The sequence below is a fragment of the Sturnira hondurensis genome, unplaced genomic scaffold (genome assembly GCF_014824575.4).
Source record: "Sturnira hondurensis isolate 20B ecotype Veracruz unplaced genomic scaffold, ASM1482457v3 Scaffold0015596, whole genome shotgun sequence".
NCBI lineage: Eukaryota > Metazoa > Chordata > Mammalia > Chiroptera > Phyllostomidae > Sturnira > Sturnira hondurensis.
Window position 1 is genome coordinate 679,597 of NW_028088227.1, and position 25,845 is coordinate 705,441.

Consider the following 25,845-nt stretch of genomic DNA (forward strand, 5'->3'; position numbering starts at 1 on the left):
GAAATTTAGACTTAGGCAACCTAATTCTGGAGCATGCAACCCTCTGAGAATGAGAGAAGCTAATGCTGCTAGTCTTTTGATAAGGACACCAAGATGAAACAAAACATAATAGAATAAAAAAATTAAAAAAATTGATTTTAGGGAGAGGCAAAGAAACATTGATGTGAGAGAGAAACATTGATCAGTTGCCTCACATATGTGCTCAAACCGGGGATTTAACCTGAAACCTAGCTATGTTCCCTGACTGAAGAAGGATCCTGCAACTTTTCGGTGTATGGGATGGTGCTCCAACCAAGTGAGCCACCAGGCCAGGGCACACAACCACCCCCACAGCCCTAAAGAAATTAATTACGAGGAAAGTATGGGCAAAGTAGAAGACTGCAAGCCATAAATCATATGTACACTTAACCCACAAAAAGGAATTACAAGCAATTTATGAGATGATATATTATTTATATGCAAATAGGAAGTTACTGGAAAATGATCTGCAGTGACACAAAGGTAGAAAGCTGCTTTCCTGCATTTAAAAGCTCTTTCAGACAGCCCTAGCCACTAACAATTCTAAGTGAAGGCATTGGGCGGCCTCAGAGTACTCTGAACTCTGTGCATTAGAGATACACTAAGTTCTTTCTGGGCACAGTCACAGAAGGGAGAAAAGGACAGAGTCCATGACTGATCTGTTCATGGCCAAAAAGAAAGAAGAAGAGCTTCTTGCTCACATATTCAGTTTGAGAACCCACTGGGAAGGGCTATAAATGGTGGATGAGTCCGTGGCCTACTCTATGACCAGGAAGGTGGAGGTGTTACTAGAGACGGGGGTGCAGGGGATGCTGGGCAGACCCAGAACAGCCTCACAGGTGTCACTGCCATCAGTTCATTCAATAAGTGTCTACTGATACTCTAGTATATGTTGTACACTGGGACACAAAAATGAGTAAGACAAATTTCTAATCTCAAGGTACTTACAGTTTGTTTTTTTAAATTGTTGTTCTGTTACAGTTGTTCCAATTTTCCCCCCGCCCCGCCTGCATCCCCACTCCCACAGTCGATGCCTGCCCTGTTGACCATGTCCGTGGGACATTTACCCTTGTTCTTTAACTAGACCCTTCCCCTTCTTTCCTCCCTTGTCCCTCTCCCCTCTGATCTCTGCTAGTTTGTTCCCTGTTTCCATGCACCTGGTTCTATTTTGCTCATTTGTTTGTTTCGTTCACTAGTTTCCACTTATAGGTGAGGTCATATTTAATGCAGAGAGAACAAATGAAACATATTTTATAATTTTAGGTGAGAAGGCAAAGTTGTCAAACTATAAAGCAGGGGTAAACAATTCTACATGGTATATAATTAAGTGCTAAGTTGTGTGGTGCAGACCACAAATATGTGGTTGTTTTAAGGAAAGAAGAATCAATTCTGTAGTCACAAACCTGAATCAGGTCTCAAAGGATGGGGAGTATTCGGCTGGAAGAAGATAGGGGAAGGAACTCAGAGGAAAGAAGAAGGAATTCAGAGGAAAAGTCTACTGTGAGTGGAGGAATGTAGAGAAAGAAGGGCAGACAGTGAGGACACTGACTTGAGAAAAGCAGAGTGTGTGCAGGAGGGGAGAGCTGGTAAACCACACAGCTAAGGCTAGTTGCCCACCTTCCCTCCCTGACCAGAACAATGGCAGTGGCCTCATGATACTGGAAGGATCCACATGTGTCAGAATCTAATGGGAAACTCACTCCTAGTTACCAACTCCTTGACTCATTAGGGAGTAAAGGGCAGAATATGTTATCCATGTGGGACCAGGAAGAGGTCAATAGTATCAGAACAGTGGGTGCCTCCTTATGTGTATAACCTTGGAGAAGGTTAATATAGCCAGGAAGGACTGCTGGAGGGTGAACTGTAACTTGACTGTTGGATAAGTTAAAATCAGTTTAAAAACCTCTTAAGTTCTATAATTTGGGAATCTCTACCTGACTTCCTGACGAAAATCTTTTCATGATTTTCCATTGCCTTAGAATGAAGGGCTAAATCTTAGGGTGGATTTAGGGCGTATTTGGCCCTTCTTGATCTCACCCTTGCCTACCTTTACAGCATCACTCATCCCTCCACCTGATACACCTCCAGCCATAGCGAATCATAGGCATGTCTCTGAAAGTTTGATTCATCTTTTTTTTTCATGCCTCTGGGTCCCCTGTTTGAGTGCTCCTTTTCTCTTCTTCTGCTTGGCTAATTCTACTTGTCCTTTAAGACTCAGTAGGAAGATATTTTTTTCTAGGAAGTATAGAATTATGGGTAATTTATGTAGGATTTATTGGCAGGGACCTGGATGCCAGTGGTTGCTTGAAGGGGGTAGATTCATTCTATCTCTTAACTGAGAGGGGGTAGACAGGTTAGTGATACCAGGACTGGTAACTGAGAACCCATTCTGAGGAGGTGGGAGGGATGCAGGAGACAGGGTGTATGTGAACCAAAACTCCAACCCCCTGGCACACTGCTTCATTGTTCCATCAAACTTCACTTACAAAACACAAATTCAAATATCAAAATTATTAAGAATGTCACGACAGCAAACTAAGAGCACTGAGTCCTAAGCACAGGGCTTTTATGAATGCAGGGCCCTGAGTGACTGTGCTGGTCATAAGCCCATGAAGCCAACCTGCATAAAAGTCTGTTCATACAGCATTGGTTAATAGCAGAATGTAATAAAACAAATTGTTCATTAATAAGTGATTGAACCAATACATTATAGTCCAACCAGTCACACAGTAAAAAAAATCATGTAGCCAGGAAAAAATGAGATAGATCATCTTATAGATACTCACATAGATAGCTGACTAAAAACTGAGAAGGTTATAGAATATTATATAGGTAATCACATTAAAATATTAAATATCATTGGCCCTCCATATCCATGGGTTCTGCATCAGTGGATTCAACTAAGTGGATTGAAAATATTTGAAAAAAAAGTTATATGTTATTGATGTTTTATGTAGTAAGACCTACAGACCTATGATAGTGTGTCTGTACTAAACATGTATAGATTTTTCTTTTTGATAATTATTCTCTAAATAATACAGCATAACAAAAGTTTACATAGCATTTACATTGTGTTAGGTATTATAAGTAATCTAGAGATGATGTAAATTGTGTTGGTGGTAGGTTACATGCAAATATTACACTACTTTATATAAGGGACTTGCACATCTGCAGCTTTTGGTATCTGTGGGGGTTCTGGGATCAATACCCTGCAGATATTGAGGGACATATATGTGTTTGTACATATATGTGTTAGAATGTCTACGTGAAGTAACACACACATATGTGTCTAACACATATATGTGTTAGAATGGCTACCTAAAGTAACATTGGGAGGGATGCCTGAATCTCTTAAAAGTGGTTACAGGAGGAAAGAACTTTTATTTTTCATACTTACAATATTTCAGGCTCTTCATTAACATACATATATTGCTTCTGAAATAAAAACTATGATTAAAAATTCATCACTAACGCCTAGAAGCATAGGTCTGACCCACAGTGAAATCTGTTGGCTTCATCTCATTTAAGAACATAAAAGTACCACAGGAAATGATCTTCCTGACCTGTAAAACACTACTCATTAAAACTGTTATTATTGTTTTTACATTTACATTTAATTCTTACCATCACTGCTGGACTCTTCAACAGGGGATCCTGAGTCCATACACCCTAGGGTTTCCTTTACGATCTCAACCACCTGAAGCCTCCTGACCCTGACTAGGTCTGTGTCTTTCAATCCTTCCTCCAACTGTTTGACCAATTCTTTTCCAGGCTGGGAAGTCAGAATAGTAATCTGGAAATAAATCCAAGAATCAGTGTGTCTGCCTTTCCTTATATACAGAGTGAGGAACATAGGTTAGTCTAGAGGATAAACACCAGAGAAGTCTGTGGTAATGGCTATTGTCTTTAGGGTAAGGGAGAGGATTCAATTGTACAATAATTCACAAATCAAATTTTATTTGACAGGTTATTTTGGATCATCTCAGGACCCTTTCAAACAGGGTAAGCCTACCTCAGAAAGTGACCAGTGAGAAGCCATCCCTGTGTTTTAGTTTTTACAGATTGCTTGAAGCACTGGTAGTATCTGTCCTGCTCAAAACGTTTTGATTTTATGAGCAAATAAAGAAAATCGGATCCCTAAATTCCACTTGCTATATGTGTACTGAATAGCAGAGAGCCTACATGTTCCTTTTCCACAGTGGTGCTTCCATGTAGATTTCTTTCCTTGCTCAGCCTGGATCCAGCTGAGCTGTTTCTTTTGATCCCTTAAGTCTAAAATGTACTCACCCTTGACCAATACATCTGATATAAAGGAAAATTGAGGTGTTTGTGAAAAATTTGAGTATTTTGTTCCAACTGAATGAATATACTCTTAATATCAGCAGTTTTGCCTTGAATTTGAAACTCTGGGAGGCAATTCTTTTTTGTACTTAGACATTTTTGATTGATGAAGAGAGATGCAGATGAAAGCACAATTATTTTTTAAATTGTTTTTAAAGCTCAGTTTGATGCCTGAGGTTACCAGAGATGGAAAGTGCTTTAACTCACACTCAGACACTCAATGGAGTGTATGGTCATGACTTACTATATATATTTTTAAAGATTTTATTTATTTATCTTTAGATAAATAAATTATCTATTTTTATTTATCTATCTTCTCTATCTTTAGAGAAGAAGGAAAGGAGAGAAGGAGAGAAATATCAATGTATGGTTGCTTCTTGTGGGTCCTCCTCTGCTGGGAACTGGCCTGCAACCCAGGCATGTGCCCTGACTGGGAATTGAACCGCGATCGTGTGGTTCGCAGGCCCGCGCTCAATCCACTGAGCTACACCAGCCAAAGCTGACTTACTATATTTTAAGATTGCCTCAGTCTGGCATCAGAATTGTAGAAATTTCTTCACTTGCATATTTGCTAATCTCAAGAAAATTTACTCATTTTGATGCCAATATTTGATTAAAAACAATGACAAGTTCTTTTTTTATTTGATCTGATATTGAACTAGACTACACTAGATGTGGTGATTCTTTGTTATTGTTTATTTATTTTTAGTTACAGTTTACATTCAGTATTATTTTGCATTAGTTTCAGGTGTACAGCATAGTAGTTAGACAATCATACTTTACAAGTGGCCCAAGAACAACTGTTAATTCTTAGGGGTACCCAGAATATATAAATACAGACACCAATCTAGGCAGTTAAATGATTGCTTTGCAAGTTCCAAAAGTCCAAAGGCAGATGGCATATTCAGATTTTATTTTGATTTCAGTTCTTCCTTATAATTCACTTTCGTCCCAATTTTTAGAGCTCTTCTCTATGCCTGGCTGTGTACTAAGTATTGCACAGGTGATAGGAAAAAGGGACCATGTTTCCTGCCGGTAGTGGGCTGAAAATCTAGTCTTGAACATTGCATTCAAAGTGGGTATAAGGGGACCAAATGGTAATGGAAAAAATACAATAAAGTTGACATAAAAAAAGAAAATTGCATTCAATGTGTATGAAACATGGAACAATATAAGTGATAAATAATGAAGCATCTAGATGGACTGAAATGGGAAGATGGCTTAGGATCCTAAGGCCAGCCTCTTACCTCCAGGGCAGTGTGGGCCAGAGCGGCACCTGTGGTGGCGTGTCTGCAGTACTGGTTGAACTGCTGGAGCCCATTTTCTACTGCCAGCTTCAGGGAAGTGCCTCGTGGTTGGAAACAACCTTCTCTCTGTAACATGCGGAGTTCTGAGATGCAGGCCTGCAGCCTAGCAAAGTTCCCTTTCACTTGCTGCAGAGAAAAATGAATTGAAGATACAAATCTTTAGTGACCCAAATTCAGATTAATTGGGAGTCTAACTTCATTACCATTTACTCCCCAGGAGTCCCTTCTCTTCCTAAAAATCTGTTTATTTGACCAACATTAACTGAATGCCTGCTATGTTCCAGGCACCACACTCAAATCTTCCCCATACCAGAAGAAAGAAAATTTGCAGCCCAAGGGCCTTGATTATGTGGATCTACCAGAAACAGGAAAGGAAGTGTTAAATCACTCCGTCACCCAAAGGAAGGTCCAATTGTGATTGCTTACTTTTACTTTAGGGTGATCTAAAAATTGGAGGCTTAGCAGGGTTATTCTTAAACATTATCTTTTTTTTTCAGTCTAAGCATTGGGGGCTTCTCTATTCAAGAGTGATGTTTTCCTAGAAATGGGGATTTTGATGTGGTTGTTTATAACTGATAAGGTCCTACCAATCTGTTCCTCAGGATCACCTCCTGGTAAATATCAGTTTAGTCTGCAGTCTGCTCAAGGAGCCAAGAGGTTAACTTCAAGGTTCTCCTCACCCTCTTTTATAAAAACTTGTATCAGGAAGTAATCTAATATGGTCTGATTTTAGATCAATGTCACATCTCCTAAGGATATATGCATTCTGAATAAATGTGAAATGAAAATTTGTGACACTGTTTGAAGTGGGGGGGGGGAGGAGATATATTTGGGGATAAGGAAACCTTCCTGACCAAACAGCAGAACTAAGAAATATTTGTAAATGCACATAAAACTCATGAGCACGACTGCCAGGGTACAAAGACCACTTAAACCAAGGCTGCCCCACTCAGTTTCACAACTGCTGACTTTGCTTACATGCTCCTTTCCCTGAGTCTTTGTGAAAAACACAAGAAATAGGACATAATTTGTATACAAAGAGAACTTGAAATCTAGATAGAAAGATAAGAAACTTACTTAGAAAATGAGATGATATGTAGAAACTAGCAGACTTCAAGCATTTCTTTTCATGTACACCTAAAAGTATCTGAAGAATGATACACTTCTTCAATTTTAAATTGACATCTAGATTTAAAAAATCAGAATGTAAAATGCTGCTAAGAATATAACTTCCAGCATATTTTAAATATCAACATTTAAAAATAAAATTATAGCCCTGATTGATGTGGCTTAGTTGGGCATTGTCCTGCAAAGCAAAAGGTTGCTGGTTGGATTCCTGGTCAGATCACATGCCTAGGTTGAGGGTTCGGTGCCTGAAAACCTTGTCTTCATAAATATAAGATGTCAATCAAAATGTCAAATTCCTCCTGGGTTGTATGTCAGAAGTCATACAAAGATCTACCAATAAAAATTATTTTAATGATCTATCAGTTGATATTAAGTTTGCTTTACCTTCATGTTTATTAAAATTGGAAACCACCTGTATGCAAAAGACTAAAACCAGTCATAAGTCATTTACTTTCTTACACTGATATCAACATTTTGAATTATTCCTTTGTTTAATGCTCCTGGAAGTTTTAAAACCACATGGAAATTCATCACAGTAAGATGCATAATGGGTGAAAAATATGTAGCTCTCCCCTCTTTCTTTGTACTTGGGATTTTCTTTGTGAAGTGAAAGGAGGTGATTGTGACAGAGTTGGTGGGAATGAAGAAGCAGCCTGATGACCTCATCATAGGCATAATTAGTCAAAGAAGTTTAAAAAAAGAATACTTATGGAAATTGAGAATCTATGTATTCTTTTTTATTTTCTTTTTAAAATATATTTTATTGATTATGCCATTACAGTTGTCCCATTTCCCCCCTTCATTCCCCTCCACCCTGTACACCCCCCCACCATTGCCCCCCTTTACTTTATGTCCATGTGTCACAAGTTCTTTAGCTTCTACATTTCCCACACTACTCTTGCCCTCCCCCTGTCTTTTTCCCCCTACCGTCTATGCTACTTATTCTCTGTACCTTCTCCCCCCTTCTCCTCCTCCCACTCCCCTGTTGCTAACCCTCCATGTCATCTCTATTTCTATGGTTCTGCTCCTGATCTAGCTATCCTCTTAGTTTGCTTTTGTTTTAGATGTGGTTGTTAATAACTGTGAGTTTGCTGTCCTTTCACTGTTCATATTTTTATCTTCTTTTTCTTAGATAAGCCCCTTTAACATTTCATATAATAAGGGCTTGGTGATGATGAACTCCTTGAAATTTGACCTTATCTGAGAAGCACTTTATCTGCCCTTCCATTCTAAATGAAAGCTTTGCTGGATAGAGCAATCTTGGCTGTAGGTCTTTGGATTTCAAGACTTGGAATACTTCTTTCGAGCCCCTTCTTGCCTGTAAGGTTTCTTTTGAGGAATCAGCTGACAGTCTGATGGGAACTCCTTTGTAGGTGACTGACCCCTTATCTCTTACTGCTTCTAGGATTCTCTCCTTCATTTTAATCTTGGATAATGTAATTATGTGCCTTGGTGTGTTCCTTCTTGGGTCCAAGTTCTTTGGGACTCTCGGAGCTTCCTGGATTTCCTGGAAGTCTATTCCTGGTGATCACTGGACCTTTAGCTCAGGTCTGTCTCATGGTGGGTCCACTGGGTCCCTGAATGCAGCCTGTGGCGGACTTCCTCAGTTTTAGAATGCATGATTGGAACAGCCATACTTAACAGCTAGCAGAATTCTCCAACACTGGTTTTCCGACCTGTATAGTGAGGGCTACTATGATGGGAAAGGCCAAGTAGAAGCCATTAGAATTGTCCCTACTTAGGCAAATAGTAAACAAAAGCAATTCTGCATTCCTGGAGGCACTGCAGAGTGCCACCATCGAGAACTGGAAAGATGCAGGGAGGCAATTATCACCATGTCCCCATTCGACTTGCCTATTTAGCCCGGGTAGAAGGCAGGTGAGTCTTGGACAATGACAGTGGATTATCATAAGCTTAACCAGTGATGACTCCAATGGAAGCTGCTGTGCTAGATGTGGTTTCGCTACTTGAGCAAATTAACATGTCCTCTGGTTATTGGTGTGCAGCTATTGACGTGGCAATGCCTTTTTCTCCATTCCTATTTATAAAGTCCCACAGAAGCAGTTTGCTTTTAGCTGCCAAGGCCAGCAACACCCTTTCACTGTCCTTCCTCGGGGAGATATCAACTTTCCATCCTTGTATCATAATTTAGTTCACAGAGACCTTGACCACCTTTTCCTTCCACAAGATATCGCTCTGGCCCATTATATTAATGACATCATGCTGATTAGACTTAGTGAGCAAGAAGTGGCAACTACTCTGGACTTATTGGTAAGAAATTTATGCGGCAGAGGGCAGGAAAAAATTTGACTACAATTAAGGGGTCTCCTATCTTGGTGAAATTTCTAGGGATGCATTGGTATGGGGCATATTGAGATACCCCTTCCAAAGGGTAGCTTAAATTTGTTGCTTTTGGAGTAGAAGAGAGAATCTAAAGGTTCAACATCTTTTTACTTTTAGTTAAACCTTCATGCTTTCCTCCAGAAGTACTTGTTCTTGCTAATTCCAAAGCCTTCTGAGGACTTGGTGGTATAATTTGCTTTATTCCTTGGCTTTCCCCTCTACTGTCATAAGATTCAGCATTCTTGGGACTGCTAACTCAATTATCACTTGTTCACTTGTATATAGCTTTCAAAATTTTGTGATTTTTCTTCTCTCATTATTTTTTTTTCTTGTGGGCTTATACTGTGGTGGCAGAGATTTCTAGTTGTCCTTCAATGCTTACCCTTTTCCTCTAGGTACCAAAACTATCAGTTTTTATCTGGGCCCTGTAACTAGCTGGAATGACTACATTTCCAGGTATTTCTCATACACCTAGGAGTTTCAGTGTGATTAAGTTCTGGCCAGTGGGATGCTGGTAAACAAAGTGATGGGAGCAACTTTTTAAAAATCCTCATCTGAGCATATATTCATTGATTTTTAGAGAGAAAGGAAGGGAGAGACAGAGACAGAGATAGATAGGTAGATAGGTAGATAGATAGATAGATAGATAGATAGAAAGAAACAAATAAACAAGCAAACACTGATGTGAGAAACATCAATCTGTTGCCTCCCCTACACGCCCTGACTGGGAAGCTAACCTGCAACCTTTTGGTGTACAGGAGGATGATCTATCCAACTGAGCCACCTGCCAGGGCTGATGGGAACAACTTTTGATGAGTTTTTAAAAAGGGTGCCAGAGTTTTCTTTGCTCCTTTTCCTTTTCTGCTTGCTGGAATATAGCCCTAAGAGTGGCCAACTTGGACCACAAGATAGCCAAGTTAGTGGTTTTAGGACCACTATTAATCCTAAAATCCCACTGTAGGTTACATATGATTTGAATAATGTCTCCATTCTCATTAAAAGATAAAAGAATTGGTAAGGTAACTATGTATGTTGCCAGGTGGTACTGGAAATACTGGGGGGGGGGAGATTATGCAAAGTATATGATTATCTAACCACTGTGTTGTATACTGAAACTAATACAAAATAATATTAAATGTACATTGTAATTGAAAAAATTAAAAATTAAAAAAATAATTGGTAAACTCACAATAAGGGAATCCTTCTAAAATAGCTTTGAGAGGAGATTAATCACTTTGGTCAGATTTATTTATATTAAGGTCATGAGCGGTATAAAAGGAATTCCAATATTTTAATTATGATTCCTCTGTCAGGATTCCTTATTAAAAGTTCAGGATTACTTGATTATACTCAGAAATTAAATATGAAAGTTATATTGAAGAGTTCATTTTGGGCAATTTTCTTACCTGCTTATCTTTCTCCATCTATATTTTGAGCTAAATCTGAAGACGGAAAAATGTCAGACACTTATATAGGCCAGAGACAGTGGATTTAAAATAACATTTTTCCTCTAAGATTTGATTATTTTATATGTAAGGCAGTAGCATTGTTCTAGTGATTTTCTTGAGTTTTAACCAGGTTTGAACTTGCTGTTCTTTTGGAAAAATTTTTTTTGGCTTGCAATTTTTCCTGACATACCATCAGAAGCTTTTAGTTTAGAATGGCCTGTTTCTCCTACTAGAGTAATAAGGGATCAAGGGATTCATCTGGGNATCTATATTTTGAGCTAAATCTGAAGACGGAAAAATGTCAGACACTTATATAGGCCAGAGACAGTGGATTTAAAATAACATTTTTCCTCAAAGATTTGATTATTTTATATGTAAGGCAGTAGCATTGTTCTAGTGATTTTCTTGAGTTTTAACCAGGTTTGAACTTACTGTTCTTTTGGAAAAATTTTTTTTGGCTTGCAATTTTTCCTGAGATACCATCAGAAGCTTTTAGTTTAGAATGGCCTGTTTCTCCTACTAGAGTAATAAGGGATCAAGGGATTCATCTGGGTCCAGGTGTACTGAGGAGTGCCGGATGCATATAACATAGTCACTTGAGGAGGGGAAAAAATCCTTTTACCTTTCTTTGGGACATGAACTCATTTCTCAGAACCTCTTTATGCTGGCTATCTTCCATCTGTCCTCCCATATCGCTCTCTTCTTTTCCCTACCCCTGTTGCCTGACAGAAGAGAGATATCACAACCAAATGTGGTCCTGGGACAGAGATGTGCAAGAAAAATGGCACAATGGAGGAATATATCTGCCTCATGATTATAAGCATCAGTGTCACTTTCACTCTGTCCTCACTATATTCATAAAATAGATAGTCTGTGAATAATATACAGTGACACTTACACATTTTGTTTACTCATTCACCAGTTAATAGATACTCTGGTTGTTTCCAGTTTGGGGCTATTATGAATAATGCTGCCATGAATATTCATGTATTTATTTGTGTAGATGCATATTTTCATTTCTGTCAGGTAGATTCTTGGGGGTGGAATTGTTGAGTTATATAAAAAGTATGTATTCAGCTTTTTAAGAAATTGACAAAATATTTCCCAAAGTGATTGTATCATTTAACCTTCCCATCAGCAATGAATGAGGGTTATAGTTTCTCCTCATTCTCATCAGCACTTGGATTGCCTGTCAGTGTTGTCTGCCTTTTTAATTGAAGCCATTCTAGTTAGTGTGTAAAGTCACCTTTGTTTTACTTTAACTTTTTATTTTGAAATGACTATACATTTAAATAAAACAGCAAAAATTATATATAGAGAACTTCACCCACCTTCTTCCAGTGGTTACATCTTGTAAAACTAGAGCACAATTTCAAACCTTGGTACAGTGTGTGCATAGAGTTCTATCTCATATTCTCGCATCACTGCGAAGCTCTTCCTCATGCTATGCTTTTATAGTCCTTACCATTCCCAACCCTTGGCAACCACTGATCTGTTCTCCATCTTTATAATTTTGTCATTTTGGGAGTGTCATATAAACAGAATTGATGTGCACGACCATATGAGATTGGCTTTTTTCCCCACTCAGCATAATGCTCTTGAGATTCTACCAAGTGGTATGTGTCAATAGTTCATTTCTTTTTATTGCTGAGTAGTATTCTATGGTATTGACATACTAATTTGCTTAATCATTGACCTATTAAGGGACATTTAGGTTGTTTCAAGTTTTTGGCTATTACAGATAAAGCTGTCATTAATATTTAACTATGTGTTTTTGTGCAGATATAAATTTTGATTTCTTTGGGATAAATGTCTTAAAGTGCAATTGCTGTGTCATGTGGTAAGTATATGTATAGATTTTTAAGAATATTACAAACTGTTTTCCCAAATCGCTGTGCCAGTTCACATTCCCAGCATCAATGTATGAGAGATCCAGTTTCTCTGCATCCTTGCCAGCATTTGGTATTGTTACTATTTTATTTTTTAGCTGTTTTATTAGGTGTGTAGTGCCATCTCATCATGGACTTAATTTGCATTTGCCTAATGCGCAGTGATGTTGGATATCTTTCATGTGCTCATTTGCCATCCATATATCCTCTTCAGTGAAATTTCTTTTCATGTGTTTTGCCCATTTTTGAATTATATTTATATGTGTGTGTGTGTGTATGTGTCAAATATGTGGTTTGGAAATATTTTCTCTCAGTCTGGAGCTTGTTATTTTGTCCTCTTGGCAAAGTCTTTTGCATAGCAAAAGTTTTTAATTTTGATGAAGTCCAATTTGTCATTTCTTTATGGATTATGCCTTTGGTGTCATGTCTAGGTCCTGAAACTTTTCTTCTACATTTTCTTCTCAAATTTTTAGTTTTACATTTAAAACTATGATATCTTTTGAGCTAATTTTTAAGTAAGAGGTTGAGGTTGAAGTTTATTTTTTTCTGTGGCTGTCCCACTGCTCCAGCACCATTTATTGAACGGCTATCCTTTTTACAGTGGCTTGCTTTTGCATCTTCATAAAAAATGAGTTGGATATATTTGTTTTAAAAAAGATTTTATTTATTCTTAGAGAGGGGGAAAGGGAGGGAGAGAGGGAAAGAAACATTGATGTGAGAGAGAAACCATTGATCAGTGTCAATAACTGCTTGTTAAAGCATTCTATGATAGTTGCTTTAAAATTTTTTTTTCTTAGATAACCAACACCCGTGTCATTTCAGTACTGGTGTCTGCTGTGCTCTCATTCAGGTTGAGATTTTACTGGTTTTTGATAAGGTGAATGATTTTTAACATTGTTTTCCAGACATTTGGGGTATTATGAAACCCTGCATTTTGTTTAAATCTCCTGCTTTAGCAGCCCTCCTCTGACACTGTGCCAAATGGGGAAAGTGAGATTTCCAGAGAGTTATTGCCAGGTGAGGTGTGACCCTACTTGATCTCTCTTTACAACCCAGAAAGGGAGATGCCTTGCTATTTCTGGGTAGGTATGGAAATTTGGTCTCTCCACATGGCCCCCATGGGCACCCTGGGGATAGGGAAGCTTCATTATGGTCAGGTGGGCATAAAGCCCTGCCTTTCTAGAGGGCCTTCATTGTCACCACCCTGCCTTAGAAGTAAAAAGGTGCCTCACTAGTGCTCTCCACGTGGCCTTCACTCTGCCTCCTCCTACACCACCTCAGGGGAAGAGATAACTTATTAATGTTGGGTAGGAGGGTGGGAATCCAGGCTCTCACATAAATTCCCTGGATACTAGGGGAAGGTTTCCACCAGGTGAAAATGGAAGTCCTGGATCTTCAGTAGGCCTTCTCTGATTATCCCAGCAGCAAGCTGTCTCAGGAAAGAGATGCATGAGAACCTCTGAAGTCTTTCTGGTTCCTGTGATTCTAAACTTTGTATAGGGGATAAAGTGATAATTAGGGTTTGTCTGAGGGGAAGGAGAGATAGTTGTCAATGTAGGAGGGAGCTTTGTAAAAGCACTGCCCCTGGCCCAGCCTTTGCCTTCTGTGTGAAACTGTAAAGAATGTATTCTCATGTTTCTGTACAGTTAGGGCTATCTGAGCAAAGAAATCTGGAACCTGGGTTAAAGGATAAGTCTTTGCTATTCACTTGAATAGCCAGAGACTTCTGCAGAAATTTAGAGACTTGTTTCCCCATGCTTGCATTTTAAAGGGGAGTATGCAAAAAGAGTCAATTTTTAATATTCCAGAGGTCTGTAAACACCAAGGTTTCTCTCAGGAGGGGGAAATATGTGGGCTAACTTCCACATTAATAATTTTGGGTTTTCCCTTATGTGCAGGATGACATCTGGCTGTCACTGCGTTGCTTGTGGGGTACTGGGTATGGGAACAGGAACAATTATTGCTGTAAATAATAATAGCTGTGATGTGAGGTCTCTGGAGCAGGATAAAGGGAACAAATATAAATACACTTACCACAAATGGAAGGATGCATTCATGCTGATTTTGTACCATATATAAACTGAAGAGGGACATTCGGCTGGGGCCCATCAAGCTGCAGGATACAGAGAAAAAGTTCTGCAGAGCCTCACAGAGGTTAGAGCAGATGTCAGCCCAAGATGGTAGAGGAACATGCACAATAAGAAGCCTCGAGGGTTGCTGGTAAATCTGTGCTGGAGTGGGGGGCCCTTTACCAGTAGTTCGCCCATGATACATGGCAGTCAGACCGGAGGCGGAACTGCAGCCACCACCTGGATATTCTCCACACCTGTAGGGAGGAAAGAGAAATCAATGGTGTTTGTAAAACTGAGTTATATGCTCTGTTGAAACAGAAAGTCCAGAACGGAGTCATCAGATACTAACTCAAGAATCTCAATGCAGGCTATCCCATCTTTTTTTTAAGTGTATGATTCCATTTATGTTTAATGTCCAGAACAGACAAATTCACCAGACAGAAAGTAAATTAATGGTTGTGAGAGGTTGAGGGAAGAAGGAAATGGAGAATGACTGCTAATGGATGAAGTCTTTCTTTTAGGGGGATGAAAACATTCTGGCATTATAGAATGTAATGGATGCCAATACTTGTGAATGCAGGAAAAACCACTAATTTATACATTTGAAAATGATGAATATTTTGGAAGTCTTTTCCAGCTTAAGAGCTCTCAAGGGATCTGATATGTACCTGTAATGTAAGACAGAATGCTTAGAGATGCTGAACAGAACTATCAGAAAAGTTACACAGAACTCAAATTTCAGCCCCAGAGTAAGCTATCTCCTCTCATAAACTTTATTAGCATTTATTGTGCTGTCTAGTGCTTTGTTTTTATGACTGCCTCCCCCACTATATTGTGAGTTTCCCAAAGATGGAGCACCTGTTTTGCCAGCTTTATTTATTAGTGCTTAGCACATTTTTTTTGGTGCCTAGTAATTCTTTTTTTAATAATATTTTATTTATTTATCTTTAGAGGGAAAAGGAAAGAGAGAAGGAGAGAAATATCAATGTATGGTTGCTTCTTGTGAGTCCCCTACTGGGAACTGGGAATCGAACTGCGATCGTGTGGTTCGAAGGCCCACGCTTAATCCACTGAGCTACACCAGCCAGGGCGAGTGCCTAGTAATTCTTAAAAATGAAAATATGGCCACGTTTTCCCCTTCAAGACCTGTTCAAGACCCTTCATGCCTTGGCCTTCAGCTTTATTGGTCAAATTCCTAGAAAAATATATCTACATATCTAATACTACATCAAAAAGAAGATTTAAAAACCTAAATACTCTATTACCACTGAAGAAACAATTAGTAGTCAAATATCTTCCCACAAAGTAAAAGACAGTGTCAGATGACTCCCCTGATGAGTTCCATCAAACTCTCAAAGACCAAGAATTTCAATCTCAACTTCTTTCAGGAAATAGGAGAGGGAACATTGCTCAATTAATTTTACTAGGTTAGCATAACTTTTGATATAAAAATCAGATAAGAGTATTGTAAGAAAAAATATAGGATAATCTCATCCATGAACTTAGATGTGAAAATCCTAAACAAAATATAAGTAAATTGAAAACAGTGATGTAGAAAGAGAATTATAAAAGAAATAAAACTCATTGAGATGATATTATGTACATAAAAAATATAAAATAATTCAGTTTTATCTTCAAAAGGTATCCTCACACTTTCTTAAATTTTATTCTTTGAGATTTGCTAATTTTAATATTAATTACATGACATTTTTTAATCTTAATTTTATTTTTAAGTATATTTTATTGATTATGCTATTATAGTTATCCTATTTTTCTTCCCTTCATTCCCCTCCCCTTGCACCCCCCTTCCCCCAGCATTCCCCAACCCCCTTAGTTCATGTCCATGGACTGTACATATAAGTCCTTTGGCTTCTCCATTTGCTATACTATTCTTAACCTACCCCTGTCTCTTTTGTGACTACCAATTATGCTTCTTATTCCCTATACTTTTCCCCCCCATTCTTCCACTCCCACTCCCCATAACCCTACATGTGATCTCCATTTCTGTGATTCTGTTCCTGTTCTAGTTGTTTGCTTAATTTTTGTTTTTGAGGTTCAGTTGTTGATAGTTGTGTTTATTGCCATTTTATTGTTCATAGTTTTTGATCTTCTTCTATTTCTTAGATAAGTTCCTTTAACATTTCATATAATAAGGGCTTGGTGATGACAAACTCCTTTAACTTTACTGGGAAGCACTTTAACTGCCCTTCCATTCTACATGATAGCTTTACTGGATAGAATAAACTTGGGTGTAAGTCCTTGCACTTCAAAACTTTGAATACTTCTTTCTAGCCCCTTCTTACCTGTAAGGTTTCTTTGGAGAAATAGCTCATAGTATCATGGGAACTCCTTTGTAGGTAACTCATTTTCTCTTGCTGCTTCTAAGATTCTCTCCTTATTTTTAATCTTGGGTAATATAATTATGGTGTATCTTGGTGTTTGGTGTTTGCTTCCTTGTGTCCAACTTCTTTGGGATTCTCTGAGTTTCCTGGACTTCCTGGAAGTCTATTTCCTTTGTCAGATTGGGGAAGTTCTCCTGCATTATTTTTTCCAATAAGTTTTCAATATCTTGCTCTTCCTCTTCTCCTTCTGGAACCCCTACAATTCAGGTGTTGGAATGTTTAAAGTTGCCCCAGAGGTTACTAAGCCTCATTGTTTTCCTCATTATTTTGAATTCTTGTTTCTTCATTCTGTCCTGGTTGAATGTTTATTTCTTCCTTCTGCTCCAAATCATTGATTTAAGTCCTTGTTTCATTCCCTTCATTGTTCATTCCCAGTATATTTTCCTTCATTTCACTATGAATAGCCTTCACCTCTTTTTCTATTTTGTATCCGTAGTCAGTCATTTCTGTGAGCATTCGGATTACCAGTGTTTTGAACTCTGCATCTGATAGGTTGGTTATCTCTTCATCACTTAGTTATTTTTGTGGAGTTTTGATCTATTATTTCATTTGGGCCATATTTCTTTGTCTCTGTGCACCTGTTATGTTGTAAGAATGGGACAACCCACATCGCTACATTGTGGCACTGTATATGGGGAAGGGGTCAGCAAGGGAACAATGCAGCTTGCTAGCTTGCTCAGCTATTGCCCCACTTTGTCACTTCCCTTGCTTCCCATAATTGGATTGTACCCTTTCAGGTGCTGATTCATGTGTACATTCTAGGATCTCGTGGGCCTCTCCAAACTCTCCTGGGAGGCTGAGAGTTTCTCCCGCTCCTGCAACTCCCACTGGTTTTCACAGCCAGAGGTTTTGAGGCTTTATTTCCCAGTGCTAGAACCCTGGGTTGCGCAGTTTATCTTGCTCACCAGCTGTTCCTCCTGGCTTATCCGCATGCAAGTGTGGGACTGCACAGTTTGCCAGCTACCTCCTCACTGTGCCAGTCTGCCAGCTGCCATCTGGTCATGCATCCTCTCAGCCTGGGATTCCTGTCTCTGCCTTTTCTACCAGTCTGGAAGAATATTTTGTTAACTCTTTAGTTGTCAAACTTCCATACAGTTTGATTTTCTGGCAGTTCTGGTTGGTTTTTGTTTTTGAATTGGTTGTTATCCTTTTGGTTGTGCAAAGAAGTGAAGCGCCTATGCCTCAATTTGGCTGGAATTTCTACATGACATCTTTTTTAATTTCATTTTTAGTTTTTTGCTAATGCCTAGAAATGTAATTGATTTCTATACACTGATTTTGTATTTAATAACCTTGCTGCAACTTTTATTAATTATAATGACTTATCTGTAGATTCTTTCTGATATTTTGTGTTCACAATCACATAACCTGTGAATAACGAATGCGTAAGGTACATGAACAAAGTCAGATCATAGCAGTGAAAAGACTATTGATAATAGTTTTGTTCACAATTACCCCAAACTGAAAATAATACATATGCTAATCATCACTACACTGGTAAATTATGCTATATTTACACATACAGCAATAAAATTCAGAAAACTAGAGTTACATGCAACAACATGGATGACTCTAAGAAACAATACTGAATAACAGAAGCAAGACACAAAGAATTTACATAGTATGATTTCATCTACACAGATTTTTAAAATAAGCAAAAGAACTATATTGTTTAGAGATGTGTACATAACAGTAAAACTATTTAAAACTATTTTAAAAAGCAAGAAAATTATTATCACAAAAATTAGGATAGTGATTTTCTCTAGAAAGGAAGGACGGTATTATGATTAGAAGGGACAAAGGGGGAAATTATGGGGTATTGGCAATATTCTATTTCTTGATCTTTATTGTGGTTACATGGGTGCTTACTTTATAATTTTAAACAATGTTGATATTTTATGAAATATCCTATACATGTTATATTTACCAATAAAATATTTCAAAAAGAACATTAAGACAAACATAAAAGAATTTTTTAATATTAAAAAAACATGTCCCCAACTCTAGAAACTTAAATGAGTTTATGTAATTGTTTTATAGCTGTTTTATATAATTGTTTTAATGCAGAAAAAATAAAAGCTTTAAAAATTTTTTCTCCTGGGTCCAAGAGAAAGATATTTATGATAATTTTCAGTCACACTTTAGAATTTAGGATCTTTAAAAGGGATCTAAGAGTGCATAATTGTGTTCCTCAAAATAAACCTGTGAAATTATTCTCTTTCAAACTCTCCTTTTTGGACAGTGGAAGTTAGCATTTGTTTGTTCAATAATTTTTCATTAAACTCCAGTATGTGCTGGTCAAAATGAACAAATAAATGAGTGAATATGCTAATCTGTTGAAAGTAATCTTGAACCAGAAATCCAAGTCAATGACTAAAGTATTTACTAAAAAAAGCACATATCATAAATATCTTTTAACTGTACTTTTAAAATTAAGCACATGAGACTAATGTAATGCTGAATTTGATGCTGACACACAGACAGGTAGGTTCACATAAGACACACAAGCACCCATACAGAGGTCTTATTCAATATAGAATGAGCTTCTATTCCTCCTGCCCATCTTTCCTCACATTTGAAACTCTTGCCATTTTAGAGTACAGGCAGTTCTAACTTTTCATGGTTCTAATACATATACAAATCTCAAATTAAATGCAGCTTAGTTAAATAACACCAGTACATATCAACACAGTTAAAATTTTAGTTACCATAGAATACTGTGAGTATTCACAAAAAGTACAGATCACAGCTCAGTCCATAAACTTCAGCCCACAAATCATTATGCAAATAACAGATATACATTATGATCAGTGATCAGTTATGTCATTTATTCAAAGTTTGTCAGTGACTAGTCATTGCAGATTTCTTAGCTTAAGCACAGATAGCAAAGTGTATGGTTACTTTATCTCCTTGTCTCCTAGTGATAAACCTACAGGACACTTTACAAAAATAGTTCATTGAAAGAGAGAATTGGCCAGCAAATATAAAAGTGTAGCAAAAAAAAAAGAGAGATAAGTGTCTGGCCAAGATAGAGGCATAGGTGGAAATACTGTGCCTCTTTGCACAACCAAATTTAAGGACAACAAAGATTTAAAAACAAAAACACAACCAAAACAGAAAATTGAACTGTACCGAAGGCCAACAACAACGAACCACTCATCCAGACTAGTGTGAAAGACCAAAATATTATGGCTCAAGCAGAAGAACAGCTCAAAGCCCCAGAGCCAATACTTCTAAGCAACCAAGAGATAGCCAACCTATCAGATGCACAGTTCAAAATACTGGTGATCAGGATGCTCACAGAACTGGTTGATTTTGGTCACAAATTAGATGAAAAGATGAAAGCTACACTAAGTGAAATGAAGGAAAATGCACAGAGATCCAATAGTGATAGAAAAAAAACCCTGATACCCAAATCAACTGAGTGGACCAGAAGGAAGGAACAAACAACCAAACAAAAAAGAATGAAGAAGCAAGAATTCAAAAAAATGAGGAGAGGCTCAGGAACCTCCAGGACATCTTGAAATGTTCCAACATCCGAACTATAGGGGTACCAGAAGGGGAAGAGGAAGAGCAACAAGTGGAAAACTTATTTGAACAAATAATAAACAAGAACTTCCCCAATCTGGCAAAGGAAATAGACTTCCAGGAAATCCAGGAAGCTCAGAGAGTCCCAAAGAAGGTGGACCCAAGAAGGAACATACCAAGGCACATCATAATTACATTAGCCAAGATTAAAATGAAGGAGAGAATCCTAGAAGCAGCAAGAGATAAGGGGACAGTCACCTACAAAGGAGTTCCCATCAGACTGTCAGCTGATTTCTCAAAAGAGACCTTACAGGCAAGAAGGGGCTGGAAAGAAGTATTCCAAGTCATGAAATCCAAAGACCTACATCCAAGATTGCTCTATCCAGCAAAGCTTTCATTTAGAATGGAAGGGCAGATAAAGTGCTTCTCAGATAAGGTCAAGTTCAAAAAGTTCATCATCACCAAGCCCTTATTATATGAAATGTTAAAGGGACTTATCTAAGAAAAAGAAGATAAAACATATGAACAATGAAAGGACAGCAAACTCACAGTTATTAACAACTGCAGGTAAAATAAAAGCAAACTAAGTGGACAGCTAGATCAGGAGCAGAGCCACAGAAATGGAGATGACATGGAGGGTTAGCAACAGGGGAGTGGGAGGAGGAGAAGGGGGGAGAAGGTACAGAGAATAAGTAGCATAGACGGTAGGTGGAAAAAAGACAGGGGGAGGGCAAGAGTAGTGTGGGAAATGTAGAAGCTAAAGAACTTGTGACACATGGACATAAAGTAAAGGGGGGCAATGGTGGGGGAGGGGGTGTACAGGGTGGAGGGGAATGAAGGGGGGAAATGGGACAACTGTAATGGCATAATCAATAAAATATATTTTAAAAAACAGAAAATATAAGTGATATAATAACAAAAGTGAAAGTTGAGTTAAGCATAAATGAAGTTATAGAAGAAAGAGCTGATTGTGAGAATATTGACATTATTTGATAGACTCTAGATCAACAGCCAGAAGTTATTGAAGGTGAACTTATCAATCAAAAAAGTGGTTATAAAAAAAAGATGTCCCAAAGTGCCACTGACAAAAAAGTTTCATATTAAAGGGACCCTTCAAGATATTTTACAAAATTTAGAGCACAAAGGATAAAACGTCGGAAGCTGATTCAAACTTACGAGTATAACAATTTGCTAAGGCATAGAAAAGATGCTTGCTTTATCATAAGTTCTGCCTTGAGAAGAAGACAAGAACAAGCACTATTCAAACTACTATTGAAAATTTTTACAAATAAGTAAACACTTTAATTCTCAATGTTTCTGATGTTTTAAATTATAGTGTAAAAATAGATACTAGTTTTATTATTTTTCATTTCCCTGTAAACTTATAACGGACAATAAGAGAGTTTTAACATTTGACAACAGTTTTGAGAGGTCCTGGAATAAATGTAATTTCCCCATTGATTATTAAGATTACTTTGAACGGTTTCAGCTTGCACAGTCATTTTTAGATCCCACACTGTGTGCAGTTCCAAGACTGTGCTTTAAATGAGGTAAGAAGCAGCTTTCTTCCCTATATCCTCAAACATGATCAGTTAATGCATCTGAGGTGTCTGGGCATGGTACTAAGCAGCATCTATTTCTGACTTTACACTATACTCCCCACTTTTGCCAAGAACACCCACTTACTGGTATCCCCCTACAAACTGGTTAAACCTGGAACTGAGCCTTGAACCAAAAGCCATCAAGTTACTCCCTTACTAAAAACCCTTCAATGGTTTCCAATTGCACTTGGGACAAAATCCAAAATCCTTACTCTGGCTCCTAAATTCTGTACTGTGTCTCCTTTCAACTCTCCATTCTCATGCCATGCCATCCCTGCCCAACCCCCTTCCACCCTATCTGGTCCCCGAGGCGCCGCTCAAGTCCACAGATTGCAGACCTCTATGGTTCACACTCTCATTCTTTTCTGATCCCCCCCCCCCAATCCTACTCATTCTTTAGATAACAGAGGTCTTAATATGTTGTGGCCACTTCCCATGCCCTTATAAAAGTGCCTAGACCATGCTTTTATAGCCTTTAGGACAATTTATGTGCGATAAATCATTCAATGGTTCTCTCTCCTGTAACTCTGAGTTTAAAAGTTCGTGGATCTTACGCACTTTTGTCTTCCTGGGGCCCGTCTTCATTAAAAAAGTATAAATTAATTAATAGGTTTTTCAGTGCCCTAAAAATTTCACTTTTTTCCCCGATGTAAGAAAAAAAAAATCAACACATTGTCTTTGATCCTTTCATGGTTTTCTTCTGATACTACAAGCAGTTGGAGCATTTTCATGGGCCCCTCAAAGTGTCGTGGTCACAGGCAGCGCGCCCAGCGTGACTGACGCAAGGGCGGCCGGGTCGCCAGGCTTGGGAGAGCCCTCCCCGGAAACAAGGCGTCTGCCTGCCCGGCCCTCAGAAACCCGGGCCAGGGCCGCCCCGACCCGCGGTGGGTTTTGGCCTCCGGGCAGCAGTCCTGCCGGGGAGCTTCCATCACTTGCCTGGGGCAGACGCGAGTTGGCCAAAGCCCAGCCTCCGAGGTGGCGTCTCGCGTTTCCCTCCTGTTTCCTCCGTGCAGCGCTTTTTAGCCCTCCTCCTGCCGCGAGGTGTGGAGAAGCGCCCGCGCGGGAAAGCAGAGAACCCAGCACGCGGCCCTCGGGCTCCTCGGCGCGCCTGCGCGGCGGAAGGCGCCCCCCTCAGGCCGGCGGCGGCCGGCCGAGCAGCTCACGGCGCGAGCCGCGTCAGGGTCCACCTCAGGCTGCCCTTCAGGACCCCAGTCTCCAAGCCCCGGGCTGTCGGGAGCACAGCTTTTCTTCGGCCTCTGGTAGAGTTTTGGATTTTGTGGAGAATATTATGCTAAAGTCGACACTTCTCAGCTACCCCCCCCCCCCTCGTTCTTTCGGCAGCCTGTCTTTTATTCAATAGATATTTGTCGAGGGCACACTCTGGGACATGCACTGTGCCAGGACTGGGGTACAGAGGACCCACACCAACGGCCCCTGCCCTCACGGAACTTAGAGGTTAGTCTTCCCTCAGGAAGCTCTTCGAAGCCTTTTCAAATCTCCACAACTCCCTGAGAGTCGCCCCTCTAGCCTCGTGCTTGTTTTCATTTACTTGCTGTTGATTCCTACAGTCCTTTGACAAAATCCATGTGGAACAGGAGTGTCCTGGTCCTTCTTCAACTCCACCTGGTTAAATGGGTCTTTTTCTCCGTGTTAACCTACACAGAGGAGAGGCAAAGATAATGCTAGCACCAGATCAGAAATGGACAAGCATTTTCTCCCATTTTGTTCTTCTTCATTGTCTGCCCCCCCGCCCACCCCCGCCCCCCCGGTTCATTGCCTGAGATGTGGATTGAGAGAGGGGAAGTCGATTTATCAATGAGTAGCTCAGGACAGGGTAGAACAAATAAGAAAAAACCCACCAGCCTATGTTCTAGTCCCTTTAACTCACTTTTCTTCTCAACTGCTCCTTGGAGTGAAACCAGAAACATTTAACCCATATGTCCCAGGTGTAGGAATCTAACTTCCAATACACTTCCTGCATTTTAATATAAAAGGTAGTTTCTCCACAGCTCTTTTACATAGTCCAAATTAGTCTTCCTGTCTTTAATCTCTGTATTATCTTTTACACTGATGTTAGAATTATTCTTGTAAAAATATATTTGGTCATGTCATTCTTTGGCTTAAAAATTGTGTTTCCTTTTTGGTTGCAAGATCTGTTATAACTGACCCCACCTACCTTACCAGGCTCAACTCTAACAATATTTTCACTCAGTTCCAAACAAGAACACCCACCTGCAATACATTTCTCTTGTACTTTCTATATGTTGTTTAATCCATCTGGAGTAGCATTGATTGAAAAATGTGCTAAGGACTATGCCAGACTTGGGGGACTGTGATGTGATTTCCTAAAGACCCCACTAAACTCTGAGGGTGACAAACTGCTGAGAAAGTACCTTGCATACTTTGAACTACAAGGAGGATAATTGACCAAGGGCATCAGCTGCTACCTTAGAATCCATTGCCATATTTGCATGGAGACCACACTCTCCACAGGCTGCTCCCAGCCAATGACAATGTGGTGGGGGTGCTAAGGCAGGCTTGATAGTGGGAGACACAGAACTCCTCTAATGAACAACTTTGGGTCAGTGATTCCTCGTCAGCCCTGCTGGATTCCTACAGTCTAGGATGCTTCCTTCCCTCTCTTCTTCACTTGGGGTCAGACTTGCATCACATCTGACTGCTCTCGGAGTCTCTCCTGGCTCCTTTGCCATTTTCTCTCATGGGTGATTTGTCTAATAAAATCTTTGTATGTTTAATCTCATTTTGGTGTCTGCTTCTTGGAGGACCCAGACTAACACATGGATATTTTAACAAATAATTCCGGACAATGTAATAGGCACTAATAAAGGTGTTAAGCAAACATCCACCAAATATTTACCGACTGCCTCCTCTATGCCAGGCATTTTGCTAGGCTCTGAGAATACAATCACCTCTGCCTTCCTGGGGCTTAAAGTCTGTGGAGGGTAGACAAGTACTTAGGCAACAGCAATGTGGTGTGGTATGTGCTAAAGGAGGGGAAGTGCAAGGTTATGGGAGCACATAGTAACACACAGACTTGGAGTATTGGAGCATGCTTCCTAGAGGCAGGTGTTATCATTCTGAGCTGAATCAGTAGAGTGAATACGACTTAGCCAAGCAAGGGTCATGGAGCAAGGGGCAGAAGGAAATCTGGTAAAATGAACAAACTCAACCAGTCCAGAAGATTAGTATGTAGAAGTGGTAGGGCAAGGGGCCAGAACATGTTTTGTGGACTATATTAAGGATCTTGGATTTAGCTGGACTGAAGTGTTTAAGCAGAAGAATGATATGATATGATTAGTTTACTGGAGAGAACATTTTATCTCTCCTAAGGGGAATGGATTGGAGTCTGGAGTTAGGGTGGTGGTGGATGGGAATGGAGACAAGACTGGAGTAAGCAGTAGCTTAGGCAAGAGATGATGGTGGTTTGAATTAGGGTGTTGGTAGGGGGATGAAGAGATGTGGTGGTGATGTTTAAGAGTTAAAGCCCTGGCTGGCATAGCTCAGTGGATTGAGCGTGGGCCTGCGAACTACACGCTCGCGGTTCGATTCCCAGTCAGGGCACATGCCTGGGTTGCAGGCCAGTCCCGGGCAGGGGACTCACAGGAGGCAACCATACATTGATACTTCTCTCCTTCTCTTCCCCTCTAAAGATAAATAAATAAAAAAATATTAAGAGTTAAAATTAATAGGGCTTTGTTATCAACTGGGTTGATTAGGAGGATTCCAGAATGATACAGCCTTGAATAT

The 25,845-nt window shown here is 39.3% G+C and overlaps 1 protein-coding gene and 1 long non-coding RNA gene across 2 annotated transcripts in view; one reads left to right on the forward strand and one right to left on the reverse strand.

Moving 5' to 3' along the window:
* M1AP (meiosis 1 associated protein) overlaps positions 1–14,956 on the reverse strand; it is a 57,107-nt gene extending 42,151 nt beyond the window's left edge. Inside the window, exons 1-3 of the mRNA XM_037064925.1 lie at positions 14,509–14,956; positions 5,607–5,792; positions 3,643–3,811 (exon numbers count right to left, since the gene is read on the reverse strand). Coding sequence (XP_036920820.1) covers positions 3,643–3,811; positions 5,607–5,792; positions 14,509–14,748 — 595 coding nt within the window. The 5' untranslated portion in view covers positions 14,749–14,956. The remainder of the gene's footprint in view (positions 1–3,642; positions 3,812–5,606; positions 5,793–14,508) is intronic.
* LOC119000111 (uncharacterized) lies at positions 12,368–14,572 on the forward strand. Its single transcript, XR_005069246.1, has 3 exons — positions 12,368–12,547; positions 13,380–13,491; positions 14,373–14,572. It is a non-coding gene; the product is annotated as an uncharacterized LOC119000111 (long non-coding RNA).
* Positions 14,957–25,845: the final 10,889 nt, after the last annotated feature.